The sequence below is a fragment of the Pelobates fuscus genome, chromosome 4, assembly GCF_036172605.1.
Source record: "Pelobates fuscus isolate aPelFus1 chromosome 4, aPelFus1.pri, whole genome shotgun sequence".
Lineage (NCBI taxonomy): Eukaryota > Metazoa > Chordata > Amphibia > Anura > Pelobatidae > Pelobates > Pelobates fuscus.
The window spans coordinates 274988547-275003702 of record NC_086320.1 but is presented as its reverse complement, the minus strand read 5'-3'; the positions used below and the strand labels follow the sequence as shown (position 1 = coordinate 275003702).

The 15156-nt window shown below is 37.8% G+C and overlaps 1 protein-coding gene across 1 annotated transcript in view; it reads left to right on the top strand.

Moving 5' to 3' along the window:
- The window catches only part of EGFR (epidermal growth factor receptor), a 207418-nt gene that overhangs the window by 146070 nt on the left and 46192 nt on the right, over nucleotides 1-15156 (top strand). Inside the window, exons 2-8 of the mRNA XM_063452118.1 lie at nucleotides 3756-3907; nucleotides 5769-5949; nucleotides 7102-7236; nucleotides 7724-7789; nucleotides 8488-8606; nucleotides 8807-8948; nucleotides 11224-11340. Of these exons, the coding sequence (XP_063308188.1) occupies nucleotides 3756-3907; nucleotides 5769-5949; nucleotides 7102-7236; nucleotides 7724-7789; nucleotides 8488-8606; nucleotides 8807-8948; nucleotides 11224-11340 (912 nt within the window). The remainder of the gene's footprint in view (nucleotides 1-3755; nucleotides 3908-5768; nucleotides 5950-7101; nucleotides 7237-7723; nucleotides 7790-8487; nucleotides 8607-8806; nucleotides 8949-11223; nucleotides 11341-15156) is intronic.

The window sequence follows — 15156 nt, the reverse complement described above, 5'->3', positions numbered from 1 at the left end:
CACTGCTAAATTTAAGCTGAAATATCCATCACTGAAATAATTTTTTCTAAATCCGGTATTTTAACCTAAATTTTACAAATGTATTGAACTCCAAAAATATATATATTATTAGAAACATAACCTAGCACTTCAATAATTTACTTTCGTGCCACAACTATATAAAAGAGCAGTAAAAGTTAATATACTCATATGGGTCTAACAACTATGCGACTATTTCTAGAAGTATAATTTAATAGTAAAACTTTATATACTTTTGTGTTATATTTAATTCCTGTTTCAAATCTAGTTCCCTTTTAAAGAGGTGGGGCTGACAGGTATGGGGGCATGGTATGCTTTCTGTATGCTGGTTAAATGCTTAATAAATTCTCAGATTTACATATCTATTTAATATATTTGGATGAGCTTTTCAAATAATGTAATATTTTTTAAATAAAATATAAAAAATATTACAATATTTAATATATGAATATATGTATATTTTTAAAAATAGAAATATTAATATATTTTAACCAAAAATATTAAATAATTTGAAAGGCTTACCAAAAATATTAAATCAAGGCCCATGTATACTGAAATAAAAATCTCCAACCACAATAGATTGTGTTTCTACTAACTAATGTTTCTATGGAAAATGTGTGATAAGAAATCATACGTAGCATTGATACTACACTTTGGTTTTATTTAGCTTTATTCAGCTTTTATTTAGCTTTATTATTCTTTAACGTCACTATATTATTATTTTTACATCACTACAGTAGCAAGATTTCAAATGGCTTAAAATGGTTTATTTTGTGGAATATTTTGATCTGTAGTCCATGCACACTCAGTGTGCTACCTGCTATCCTTCAATGGATTTTGAGCTCATGGGTAGAGCACCACTGTCGCATATGCTTGCAACCCACTCACGTTCGTTGTAGGAGTTTGTGTTTGTATGTCAACACTGCTACACTTGTTAGCAGAACATTTTATATTGAAAACAACACGTATAAGGTTAGTCACTAAAATGAGAATAGCAGGGAATTCCAAAGATTTACGGCTCTAATAGTCAAACTGAACACAGCCTTTTTTTAATTTTGCTTTTTTAGCCTACATTTTAAAAAGAAATTTAATTCACTTTGATTTCTCTGCAATTTTCATGTTAGTTAAATGAACACTATAGTCACCTAAACAACTTTAGCTTAATGAACCAGTTTTTGTTAAATCACTTTATTTATGTTTATGAAGCCCTTGCCACATATCCCCTGGATATGACTGACACAGCCTGCATGAAAAAAATGGGTTTCACTTTCAATCAGATGTAATTTACCTTATTTATCTCTTGCTCTGTAAAGAACTTTAATCACATACAGGAGACTCTTGCAAGGTCAAGCAAGCTATAAATATGGCAGGGGATAAGAAAATCTAAATTAAATAGAGCTTGCAATAAAGGAAGGATAAACATTAGATGACTCTTTACAGGAAGTGTTTAGGAAGGCTGTACAAGTCACATGCAGGGAGGTGTGACTGTGGTTAGTAAACTATGTGATTTAACTCATAAATGGCAGATAATTGAGCATTGAGACTACAGGGGCTTGATCTATACACCAAAACTGTTTCATTAAGTTGTTTTAGTGACTATAGTGTCCCTTTAATAAGCTTGTTAATGTATGAATTATTTCAGGAAAATAATCTTTAAGGGCACTAAGCTTGAAAAGGTCTTTGTACACACTGACCTGGTATTTTACATGGAGAACATAATAAATGTGGTTACTGGTTTAGCCAGTATGAGAAAGAGTACATATTTGTTTACTGTGATCAGTAGATCACCTCTGACTTGCCACTTCAAATTATTTTTTTCTTCAGTGCACTTTGTTGTGAACAAAAACAGTTTTATTGTGTTGCTGTGATTCATGTCTATACATTGTGCTAACAAATGTACACATACAATACATTTCCTTATGGGCTTAGTCACTAAAAATAGAAACAAATCTAGAGTAGAATACCTAAGCTGTGACTATAACTGGGTTGGAATTTTTTTCCAAATCATTTGTTGCTGATTAAATTTCAGAATTCAGTTTTCAATTCACTGACTATGGTTATACATACTTTTCATGGAATATATATATATATATATATATATATATATATATATATATATATATATATATATATATATATTACACAATCCAGCGCACTTGCTTATTCACTAAACAATGATTTCAAATCTTAGAGATTGTAATAGTTTTACTTAAAAACACCTCACCTAGGCAAAAAAAATGGAGGGTTTAGTTGCATTATATGATCATATATTGCATAAGCTTGCCACAATGTCAATGTACCCCATTCTTGGCAGGTCCTACTCTAGCAGCCCAATAGGTAGATCCCCAGATGTTGTAAAAATACAACTCCCATGATGCTTTGCATGCCTTTAGAATGAGAAAGCATCATGGACGTTGTAATTGTACTATATCTGGGGATCTACCTATTCTATAGAGAAACATAAAAAAAATGTAAGTTGCAAGAATGGTCAGTTTCCTTTGTACCTGCAATATGAATGACCAAGGGTGAGAAATTGTGATCATCTCTGAGCAGGAATGAGGATGAGAATTGAGATTGCAATAAGAGATGATGTGTTAGAAATATATTTGACAGAAAATACTCTTAATAAAGTAACCCTAATTATGTATTTATGAATGAGAAATGAAATCGCTGGAATTTTGTTTTACATTCTATATTTGTTAGTTTTGTTCTGTTTTGGCTTTGTTAATAAAAAGTCAATATTTGTTCTGTTAGAATTCCAGTCGGACTGCTTATTACTTCAACACATTCCAGCACAGTCAAAATTAATGGTTGGCTTGTCGTCAAGAAAAATGCTGGAAACCATGTTTTTGCCATTCCTGAGATAATGAAAATAATCCATTTCATGTATTTTTCAATGGCCAAATAAACCTTCTCTGAATTGCTTGCTGGGGCTAATGTAATTGTGTGCTGTGGTCAAATCATATTCTTTATCCAAGATGATTTGTTTAGATTACAATCTCAAATTGTAATTGAGAACCCAGAATCTGATGTCATTACGTTGATACAAAAAGACATTTGTTACCATCCCAGTACTGAAAGAAGAGTTCCACAGAAAGCATGCTGTGTTTAGACAATGTGAAATCATGTTTTAAGCACGCAAGACAATCTTTTACTTTTTGTGATATATTTAAAAAGATATATTAAACAGAACAGTTGTGGTAAGATGTTATTTTATCTAAGACAGGGTTTTTTTTTTAAAGTTGGCCTTGATTTAATATTATTGGATAAGCTTTTGAAATGATTTCATATTTTTAATACAATTTTAAAATGATTTTTCTAAATATTAAAATATGTATAAATATATCATATACAAAAGATCAATATCGTAAAAATTATCAAAACATTACAAAATTAAAAAAATTTAATCTGAAAAATAAATATGTAAACTAGTCCTGAATAGAAAACTGCTACATGGATTATTATAAAAAAAAAAAAACTATATATATATATATACAGTATATATATATATATATATATATATATATATATTATAATTATCCATGTAGCAGTTTTCTATTCAGAACTAGTTTAATAAGGCCTTAATTTAATATTGTTACATATGTCATTTTTCAAATAAAAAAATATTTCATTTTGTAATGTTTTGATATTTTTTGCTGTTTGGCAAGGGTATGTATATATAAATATATTTACATTGCATATTAATGATTTTTTAACATGGCCCTTTTCTCTTACAGTCTGTCTAGGAACAAAAAACAAATTCACACTTCTTGGAACAGAGGAAGAACACTACATCAGCCTTAAACGGACATACAGTGGCTGTGAGATTGTGCATGACAATTTGGAAATTACCTACTTAGAAAGCCACCATGATGCCTCCTTCCTAAAGGTACAGTGATTTAGTTAGTTGTGTATAATTTAACTGTGTGTCTTAGTTGAAACATGCCTCCTTCCAAAATCCTTATGAAGAGCAAGAAAACACAATATCTAACATAAGCAAAAATATAGACTAGTGTTGTCCGGAAGTCACAAAAAATATAATTAGCTACTTTTTAATTTTGGAAACTTGGGTATGTGATACTGATTCATATATCTTATCAACCAGGTATTGTGTATTGTTCACTCTTCTAGCTAGGGTGAAATTACTTTTTATTTTGTTGGCACATATCTGTCAGTTTTTTTGAGACCCTTTTAAGGTATGTAACATTAATTAGTACTGTGCATTGGCATCTAGGGAACCAATCAAAATGTTTATCCTTGTAGGACCACCCTTGCATATTTTAACTTCATGGGACTGCCTAAACAACTCATGATATCGACATTTCAGTATTTAAGCTGGGAATTTCCGGTCACATTGACATTTCAAGTTACCATTTATTTAATTATTCCTTTTTAGCATTCGAAAGTTTGTTTGTAAACTTAAGGTTTATAGTTTCATAGGTGACCAAAGGGATGAAAGATTACTAAGGTAATATCATATTATACAATCAATGAGTATCCTTTGTCACGTTTTAAGAATTTAAACTGAGGATCACTCCAAGAACCGTAGTGCCAGGAGTACCTGGTGCGCCCACCTGTAAGTAATCAAACTACTGTAGCAGTTATGGTACTTATAATTGTCCTTTAGATAAATAATGTAGTGGCCTGATATTATCAGATTATATGTCCATAAGTAGCAATTGTAGTGTTACATTTCTATTCACCTACTCCTAATAAAATAATAATAGTATAGATATTGATAATAATACGCTCTGGCCAAAAATGTGTTACTTAATACTGGAAAAATGTATGTATGTTATGTATAGTACCATTGAAACATAGAATGTGACGGCAGATAAGAACCATTCGGCCCATCTAGTCTGCCCAATTTTCTAAATACTTTCATTAGTCCCTGGCCTTATCTTATAGTTAGGATAGCCTTATGCCTATCCCACGCATGCTTAAACTCCTTTACTGTGTTAACCTCTACCACTTCAGCTGGAAGGCTATTCCATGCACTACCCTCTCAGTAAAGTAATACTTCCGGATATTATTTTTAAACCTTTGCCCCTCTAATTTAAGACTATGTCCTCTTGTTGTGGTAGTTTTTCTTCTTTTAAATATAGTCTCCTCCTTTACTGTGTTGATTCCCTTTATGCATTTAAATGTTTCTATCATATCCCCCCTGTCTCATATCACCCCTAAATCCCTTTCCTCAGATGTTGGGGTTAGGACTCTATCAAATATTCTGTACTCTGCCCTTGGGTCTTTACGTCCAAGATGCATTATCTTGCACTTATCCACATTAAATGTCAGTTGCCACAACTCTGACCATTTTTCTAGTTTACCTAAATCATTAGCCATTTGGCTTATCCCTCCTGGAACATCAACCCTGTTACATATCTTAGTATCATCAGCAAAAAGACATACCTTACCATCAAGACCTTCTGCAATATCACTAATAAAAATATTAAAGAGAATGGATCCAAGTACAGATCCCTGAGGTACCCCACTGGTGACAAGCCCAAGCTTCGAATATACTCCATTGACTACAACCATCTGTCACTGTCACTCAGCCACTGCCTTACCCATTCAACAATATTGGAATCCAAACTTAATTATTGCAGTTTATTGATAAGTCTTCTATGTGCAACAGTGTCAAAAGCCTTACTGAAATCTAGGTAAGCAATGTCTACTGCACCACCCTGATCTATAATTTTAGTTACCCAATCAAAATGTATATTCTGACTTGTCTTTATTTATAATTTCAGAGCATAAGAGAAGTGGGGGGTTATGTGATCATCTCTGTCAACGGTGTAAAAAGCATTCCTCTAGAAAATCTCCAGATCATCAGAGGGAACTCTCTCTATAAAAATAAGTTTGCTTTGACCATCGTGTCTAATAGTGCAGGAAATTCCAGCTTGCAGCACCTACCACTGAAAAACTTAACAGGTAAGTCTACAAACAAAATGGCCTGTGTCTGTACTGCCATTTTAACCCCTTAAGTCATGTGTCCTTAAGGGGTTAAGATACATTTTTACACTCAGACTCTGAGATATCACATGGGAAAAAAGCAAGAGAGAATCTTGTCATACCTGGTTCTAGTTCAGCAAGATGTTGAGCACAGAGAGTGAAGAGAAAAAAAAATTACATTTGGTAAATTTTTTTCAATATATTATGGTTGTCCATAATTTATCTTTGCTATCTAAAAATTACCTGAATCCAACAGCCATAATGCATCATGGGTAAGTGAAAAAAACTCTGCAATAACCAGTTTCAGTGGCAATGTTTCCAAACAGCCTGGCAGAATGGCTTCACCAACATTTCCCAAGCTGTCTGCAGACATATAGAACACTCTTATTAGTGTAACTAGTATGGGATGTAATTAAACAAAGCACAAACATATACGCAGTCCTTGAATTCTAATAACTTTAAAAAAGCTGGACATAAGTAAATGTAAAATATTAGTGTTTATGGCCAAAGTACTATCTCAAACGAAAAATAAAATCTATGTACCGAGTCCGAAAATGGATTATTCCTGAGGTATAATTGTTTGCATTATATGTAGTTCAGCAACATTAAATTTCTTTACTAATTTATAGATATATCCCTTCTCAGCCGCTCCGATCTGCCAGTGATGTTCTCTTGTCTTCTGATCGTCCCCGTACTGCTAACTCACACTTACAGCACTTCTCTCTGGCTGGTCCTTTCCTATTGAAAGTTATTCACCACTGCATGCCTAGACGGTCTAAGGTTAAAATCTACTTGCCAGGGCTGCATTTTTACCAGCAGATGGCTAGTTGACAAGTGAAAATTTTGAGTGCTGCCATGAGATTTCTTTTATTATTACAGTTTTGTGATATCTTGATTGGGTCTCACTATGTTTCATCTTGATTCTCACTATTTATCTTCATGAATCCTGATAGAAAATCTATGATATACATCCTGGATTCTAGAGAATTTACATTGCTGTGTATCTGTTCAAATTTTAACAGTGTTATGTTATCATCCAGCCCTATTAAATATAAATATTAATGCTGCATGAATATTTGACTACAATGCATCCAACGTGTCTTTTTACATCTCTGTTATTTATTCATACAGAAATACTTAACGGTGGTGTTAAAGTATCAAAAAATCCAGGTCTCTGCAACCTAAATTCAATCAAATGGGAAGACATTGTGAATACAGAAGTCGCAAATAATGTAATTGCACTTGAAGATAACAACCCTCCCAATTGTAAGTATTCAGAGGAAGTCATTCCTGTATATAGAAAAATATACTAATTGGCTAGAGATTGGTGTATTTGTGGAAATCTTAAATCTCTACAGATACCCTTCCTTCGACTCTGCAATAACGTCTGATAACCTAATGGATGTAGTAAAGTAAAATGCAAAAAAGCAGCAATGTGTGACATGTTCTATGATTACATTTGTTAGTTGAGAAGTGAGTCATGTTGTAAAAGTGCCTTTTTTTTTGTTGTAATAATTCAAACTTGGGGATTTCCACCTTTTTTCATGCAGCTGTTGTTGGATTAAAATTTATAGAATTCTCAGCAAGCCAATAGGATTTATTTATCCACAAAAAGCTGTATGGTCAAAGCTGATCACTCTTACTCAAACTCCAGCTATTTTGACCGATTTTACAAAATACTTTTTGATATTCTAACCAGTTTATTGGTAAGAATATAAAAACCAACACAAACTATTTTATATTTCATCTTTAGGTTGGAAATGTAACCCAGAATGTAAAGGATCGTGCTGGGGGCCTGAACCCGGAGACTGTCAGAAGCGTAAGTTTGTTGTCCATGAATATAAATTGGAATCAACATTGATAGCCTTAACTGGACCGATTATGGTTAATTACAGTACTTAACAATTGTAGCCACTGCAAGCCATAGTTTACCCTCCAGGGGTGAATTTCTACTCACCAAGGCTGAATTTTCCCTTGCCACTGAGTCCTGGTTCACTATATTTCCTTATAAAAAAGTGACCCTAAACCTTACAACAACCCTTTTTAGCCCCTATATGTCCCTATCACTTTCACAATCCCCAACCCTTAACCCCTACACTACCCTGACACTAATAATAACTTAAACTTAAACCTTAACCATAAGTATAAACCTAACAAACAAACCCTAGCCTAAAAATATTGTGTAAGATAATAGATACATGATGGATAGGTTCATGACTGGTTGAGGCATTTTCTGGTTTGTAAATTTAGGAACTATAACTGTGAAATGGGTATCTTTTTTGTCTTTTCTTTTTTTTTTATTTGTTTGCTTTGTGTGTGTGTGTATATATATATATATATAAATAATTCCAGTTTATTCTATGCTGGTTTTCCTTTAATATTTTTTTATTTAATTGTTTTCTATCTAACTCAACCAATATTAGATGTTTTTTTCCATTTAAGGTGTTATGCATACCCAGTTTTGTGTGATTTAATAATTTAATTTTACGTTTCTGACAAATACCTTCTTTATTTCAGTTACAAAAACCATCTGTGCCCAGCAGTGTTCAGGTCGGTGCAGGGGGCCTGTGCCCAGTGACTGCTGTCATAGCCAGTGTGCATCTGGCTGTACAGGACCCAAGGAGAAAGATTGCATGGTAATGTAATGTACATTTTGCATAATCACCTTTAAGCATTACTATGTGAATTGCAAATTCTCACTTGTGTTCTAGATTAAAGATAATATAATTAAAATTACAATCACAGCTCATTCCCTTCTAATAAAAATCCTTTCAAGACCCAAAAGGTACTGGTAACCGATGGTATTAATCCAAATAATTCTATTGCTCCTGAACAGGCTTGCCGTAAATTTCGTGATGGCGAAACATGCAAGGAAAACTGCCCTCAGTTGCTGTTATATAATCCATTATCCTACCAAATGGAAATAAACCCAGATGGAAAATATAGCTTTGGAGCCACCTGTGTGAAAAAATGCCCACGTAAGTTGTTGAAAATACCCAGCTAAGACCTTGATTTAATATTTCTGGATAAACTTTTAAAATGATTTAATATTAGGAAACCTTTTTGTAATTTTTAAAAACTTTTTTCATATATTTATATATTTTTACGTATATTTTAAAAAAAATATTTCAATATTTTGAAAAGAAAATATTTTAAAAATTTGAAAAAATATATGAAATCTTTTGCAAAGCTTGTAAAAAAAAAATTAAATCAAGGCATAAGTTTACTGTTGCATTTAAGTCAACCTTAAATTTTGAGATTTTGATAACGTTGTAATGATGTAAATATTGCTTGGAGAGCTTTCTGATTAGTACACTCAAATCCAGTAATAAGAAAGACATTGACTAATTTGAAAAGAAGGGACGAATATGAGTATTGTACATGCTTCCTATATTTAACTCAATTGTTGAAGGGATTATTTTTCTTTATCCTAAAAAAAAAAATCTCATACTGATTTATTAGCATTTTCGGAATGTTTTGCTCTTTCCACTTTCAGAGTTTATAAATGTTTTATACTAGTACTAGCGGAATCAGCAGGACTACTCCACTGTATTCACTTTTGTTGCAAGCGGTTTAGACATTAATGGCTGTATGTTGAGTTATTGTGAGGGGACAGCAAATTTACACTGTTATACAGGCTGTACACTTACTACTTTTCATTATAGCAGAGTGTCATTTCCTCAGTGTTGTCACATAAAAAGATATAATAAAATATTTACAAAAATGTGACGGGTGCACTCACTTTTGTGAGATACTGTGTGTGTGTATATATATATACACACACACACATTCTGAACCCCAAACCAAGTTTGAGCCTTCTAACTATCTGGTCCTTTGTATTGCAAGGCACCTATCTCGTAAACACCCGTTACCACATGCTTAAATTTACACCTTTATCCATTTGTCAGATGGCTGGTTCAATTTGACTCATAAAGCAAAACAACCAAGCCTTCATACAAAGGACGCACAAGCTGCAATGCTATCAGTGTTTCGATGATGATTTTCCAAAAGCAAACATTATGCATTCGATTTCACAGTAGAAGTGTATACATAATGCAAGGGAACACCTATTACCCTGATGACTACAAGGGGTGATAGAATACACTGTTCCTTATATGAATTCATAGTTCCAATAAAGTTTTATGAATTTTTTCATATTAACAATTTATATTTATAAGTGAGAGCTATAATATTTACTTATAGAAAACCAGCTAGAATTTATTTTTAGGTTAACCACTTAAGGGCCTTGTGACGGTCAATGCAGTGCAGGGCTTTAACGGTACAGTAAAGGGCAGTAAAGGTACCAGGAGGAGTTCAATCCCTGCTGGTACCAAGGACTCCAGGTATATTTTTATACCTTGTGATCCCCTCTGTCAGATAACTCAGATAAGTTATGAGAAGAGCTCAAAGTGAGTGCTGCTCATAAGTATTTAAATATGCTCAGCCACAGAATTACTTTTACTGCCCCCAGCCGGCCATTTAAATAAAAGGGGACTCATTTGGGTTTAAATGTCGCAGTATTGTAATTGTGGAATTGGGATTAGTGGGTGTGGTCTACCCCGGTCTATGCAGGGCCTGCGCTATCCGAGCGCCGGCCCAGCTGTGTTCCATGACGGTCCGGTGGGGGAATCAAAGATCTCCCTCACTGGCCCACAAGTAGTTTATTGCGGCCGCCGGTGGGGGATAGAGGGATGGAGACAGGAGAGGAACCTGGAGGAGCTCTATCTTGCAGCTCCGCTGGGTTCCTCTCGTGATATTCAGAGCGTTGCCATGGCAATGCTCTGGGTCTGTTTTCCTGGCACCATAGGATCCCTTTAAATGAAAATCTGGCCCTGTTTAGACGCCGTGCTGGTGTGGGAGTCATGACTGTGTGGCAGCGCGCACGTAATATCTGTGTGAGAGCGCACAAAGACCTTGCAGCAGTAGGGGGGCATTTTTTTTATTATTTTAAAAGTTTAGCCAAAAATAATAATAATTCATTTGAAAAGCTTACTCCAAAAATATGAAACTGAGATCCTTTTGTGCTAACTCATGACTCTTCTAATCACTTAACTATTTGACACTCTTCAGATGAAGATTCTGGGTAAGACTGTAAACAAATTAAATATATACACGTTTCTTGAAGAAAGCAGTAGTAAACTTATGATCTTTTTACATTTTATGTGGCAAAATAACCCTGTTTTACGGAAACTGATCAGGAACATTTGTGGGATATTATTGCACTCAAACACTTCATATCGTTTTATATTACAGACAATTTTGTAGTGACTGATCATGGCTCATGTGTTCGAACATGTAATCCAGATTCTCATGAAGTAGAGGAAAATGGCGTGCGTATATGTAAAAAGTGTGATGGACCTTGTACTATAGGTAAGCAATTTACAGCATCTGAAAGTGATTTAAAATGTGTTTTGTTCATACATAACATGTATCAATACTACACAATCTGTATGGCTTTGTACTTTGTAAATAAAGCTAGTACAAAGACACAGATCTGCCATCTTGAATACTTGAATTATTTGTAAAAAGTTTCCTTTAAATTCCATACTTTGATAAAACTCATTATGTCACGGGATGTATTTTGCACATAATTTCAGAACAGATCAAGAATCTGGGAATCTGGGAATATATATGGTTAATATATATGTTTAGAGGAGGAGTTGGGGAGGGATCTAGGATGCTTTAGCCTCAAGTTGCATGCATTTTTTTGTAACCTATCAATTAGTAGCAGTTTAATGATTTATAGATGGTGCTAGCGGTGCCCCCTCTTGAGTTGTTGGCCTCTACCTTCTTCTGAATTGTCATGCCCGTTCAAAATTATATGCACCTCGAGTCATCAATAAAGAGGAGAAACTTCAGATATAATCATGACAGAGATGTTTTTTTCTACTATACACTTATTAGGAGTCCTTTCGGGGGCGTGGGTATTCCAGCACAAATGCCTCTGTGAACCAGTCTCCACTGGTAGCAGGGCCGCCATCAGGGGGTGACAACCATAAGCCACACACTTAGGGGCACCCGATGGGCCCTATATCTTCAGGGGCCCAGTCAGCGCTGTGGCCGTTGTATAGCGCGACCGGGCCCCTTTAAAAAAAAAAAAGCAGCCGCAAGTGCTGCTGGTAGGAAGTGGTCACTTCCTGCCAGCACACTCCGCACGGGAGGAGCGCGCGCGCGCCAGTGAAGAGGGAGAGCCAGGCAGTGAAGAGGCAGCCGCGCCGACTCCCATCATCCCCAGCCACCCTCCTGCAAAGAAAAGGTAAGAGACAGGAGGGTGGCTGGAAAATGAGCTCTGTCTGCCTGTATGCATGTATGTGTATGCATGTCTGTATGTCTGTATGCATGTTTGTATGTCTGCCTGTATGCATGTATGTCTATGTCTGTCTGTATGCATGTATGTCTGTCTGTATGCATGTATGTCTGTCTGTCTGTATGCGTGCATGTTTGTGTGTATGTATGTAGGTATGTCTGTCTGACTGTATGCATGCATGTATGTTGTATGTATGTCTATGGATGTATGTATGTATGTCTGTATGCAAGTATGTCTGTCTGTAGGTATGTCTATGCATGTATATATGTATGTCTGTATGTCATTATATATGTATATATGTATGTCTGTAAGTCAGTATGAATGTATGTCTGCATATTATTATGAGCGTATGTCTGTGTGTATATGTATATGGATGTCTGTATGCATGTATGTCTGTATATATGCATGTATGTCAGTCTGAATGTATGTATATATGTATGTCTGTATGCCATTATGAATGTATGTGTGTATGGATGTCAGTGTCTTTATGTCTGTCAGTATGTCTGCATGTATGAATGGATGTGTGTGTGTATGTATGTATGTCGGTGTCTGTATGTATGTGTCTTTATGTCCTCGTGCATGTCTGTCTGTATGTATGTTAGTATGTGTCTGTCTGTCACTATGTATGCCTGTGTGTATGTCCCAGTATGTGTGTGTCAGTATGTATGCCTGTATGCGTGTATGTCCAGGGGCGGACTGAGAACCCTCAGGGCCCCCGGGCAAAATAAATCAAGGGCCCCTTACAGGCCCCACCCATACTCCACAGCAAGCGCCACCCATGTCCCGCCTCCATGCACCGCCTCCAGCCACACCCTACACAATCTTTAGACACAAGGAACAAAAGTGCAATAATCCCTTCAAGGCCCCAGTAGGGACTACAATGGGCCATGGAGGGGGGTCTTTCTAGCAGAGGCTATCTCAGTGTCCTTTAGAGAGTGTGTTAGAAAGAATCCCCTCCAGGCCCTATTGGAGACTACAATGGAGTCTAATAGGCTTGGAAGGGGGTCTTTCTAACAGAGGCCATCTCAGTGTCCCTGCTGGAAACAGTCGCCTCCAGGCCCCAGTAGAGACTACAATTGAGGGCTAATGGGCCATGGAGAGGGGGAGCATTCTAGCAGAGGCTATCTCAGTGTCCTTTAGAGAGTGTGTTAGAAAGAATTTCCTCCAGGTCCCATTAGAGACTACAATGGAGTCTAATGGGGCCTGGAGGGGGGTCTCTCCAACACTCTGGTTCCTATTCACAATATAGCAACACAACATAGCTGATACCTAGGCCAAGTTGGCTCCTCTTACCTTAATTACTGTTGCTGACTGGCAGTCTGTGGGCTTGCTGGAAGGCTGTGGGCTTACTGGCTGCGGCTGGCAGGCTGTGGGCTTGCTGGCAGGCTGTGGGCTTGCTGGCTACTGCCGGCAGGCTGTGGGCTTGCTGGCTGCGGCTGGCAGGCTGTGGGCTTGCTGGCTGCGGCTGGCAGGCTGTGGCTTGCTGGCTGTGGCTTGCTGGCTGGCAGGCTGTGGCTTGCTGGCTGCGGTTGGCAGGCTGTGGGTTTGCTGGCTTTAAGCCTAACTGGTGGCCTGTAGGCTGGCTGGCTGTCTACTGGCCAGCCTGTGGGCTGGCTGGCCTGTGGATTGGCTGGCTTGCTGGCTACTGGGGCACTCGTAGATTATTTAAAGAAATAATCCATGCAAAATAACCACTACTACTCTGTGTAGTCGTTATGGTGCCAGGAGGGCCGGGCCCCCCTCCCAGAGTAAGTAGTCAAACCGTTTAAGAACAGTTTGACAACTTACCTGGGGTCTGCTGGGATATGAGGCTGTAGTAGGGTATAGGAGCAGTGGTGCAATGTGTAAGGGGTGCAGTGTGTGTGAAAGGTTCAGTGTGTGTGAGGGGGTGTAGTGTGTGAATGTGTAGGGTGTGTGGGGCAATGTGTGTACGAGGGGGCTGTGTATGTGTGTGGCAATGTTAGTATGGGGGGCTGTGTGTGTATGGGTGGGCAGTGTATGTGTGTGTGTGTGTGAGGCAATGTGAGTAAATGTGTATGGTGTGTGTGGGGGCAGTGTGTGTGTATGGGGGGCAGTGTGTGAATGTGTATGGTGTGTGGGGGCAGTGTGTTTATGGGGCTAAAGTTCACTCTCACCACTGCGACCACCAGGAATACCTGGTGGTCACAGTGTTGAGAGTGAACTCTAGCCCGTAGCTCCAGGGCTAGAGTTTACTCTCGCAAGAGCCGTAACGTTGCCGTGGTAACCGCGGCAACGATCTGTGCTCGCGCAAGAAGGACCCAGAGGAGCTGCAGGCTGAGCTCCTGGGTCCTCTCTTCCTCCCTCCCCTGCCGGCTGCCCGCACGGTGCCTGCGGACAGGGGAGGGGGCAATTGCCCTCCTCTTACTCCCCCCCCTCTTCTTACCCCCCTCCCCCTCTTCTTACCCCCTTCTTACTCCCACTCTCTTCTTACCCCCTTCTTACTCCCACTCTCCTTACTCTCCCCCTCTTCTTACTACCCCTCCCCCTCTTCTTACTCCCACCTCTTCTTACTCCCCCCTCTTCTTACCCCCTCCCCGCTCTTCTTACCCCCCCTCCCCCCTCTTCTTACTCCCCCTTCCTCTTTTTACTCCCCCCTCCCCTCTTTTTACCCCCTTTACTCCCCCCCTCTCTTCTTACTCCCCCCTCTTCTTACTCTCCCCTCCCCCTCTTCTTACCCCCTTCTTACTCCCCCCTCCCTTCTTACCCCCCTCCCTCTTCTTACCCCCCCTCTTCTTACCCCCCTCCCTTCTTACCCCCCTCCCTCTCTCTTCTTACCCCCTCTCTTCTTACCCCCTCCCTCTCTCTTTTTACCCCCCCTCCCTCTCTCTTTTTACCCCCCTCCCTCTCTCTTTTTACCC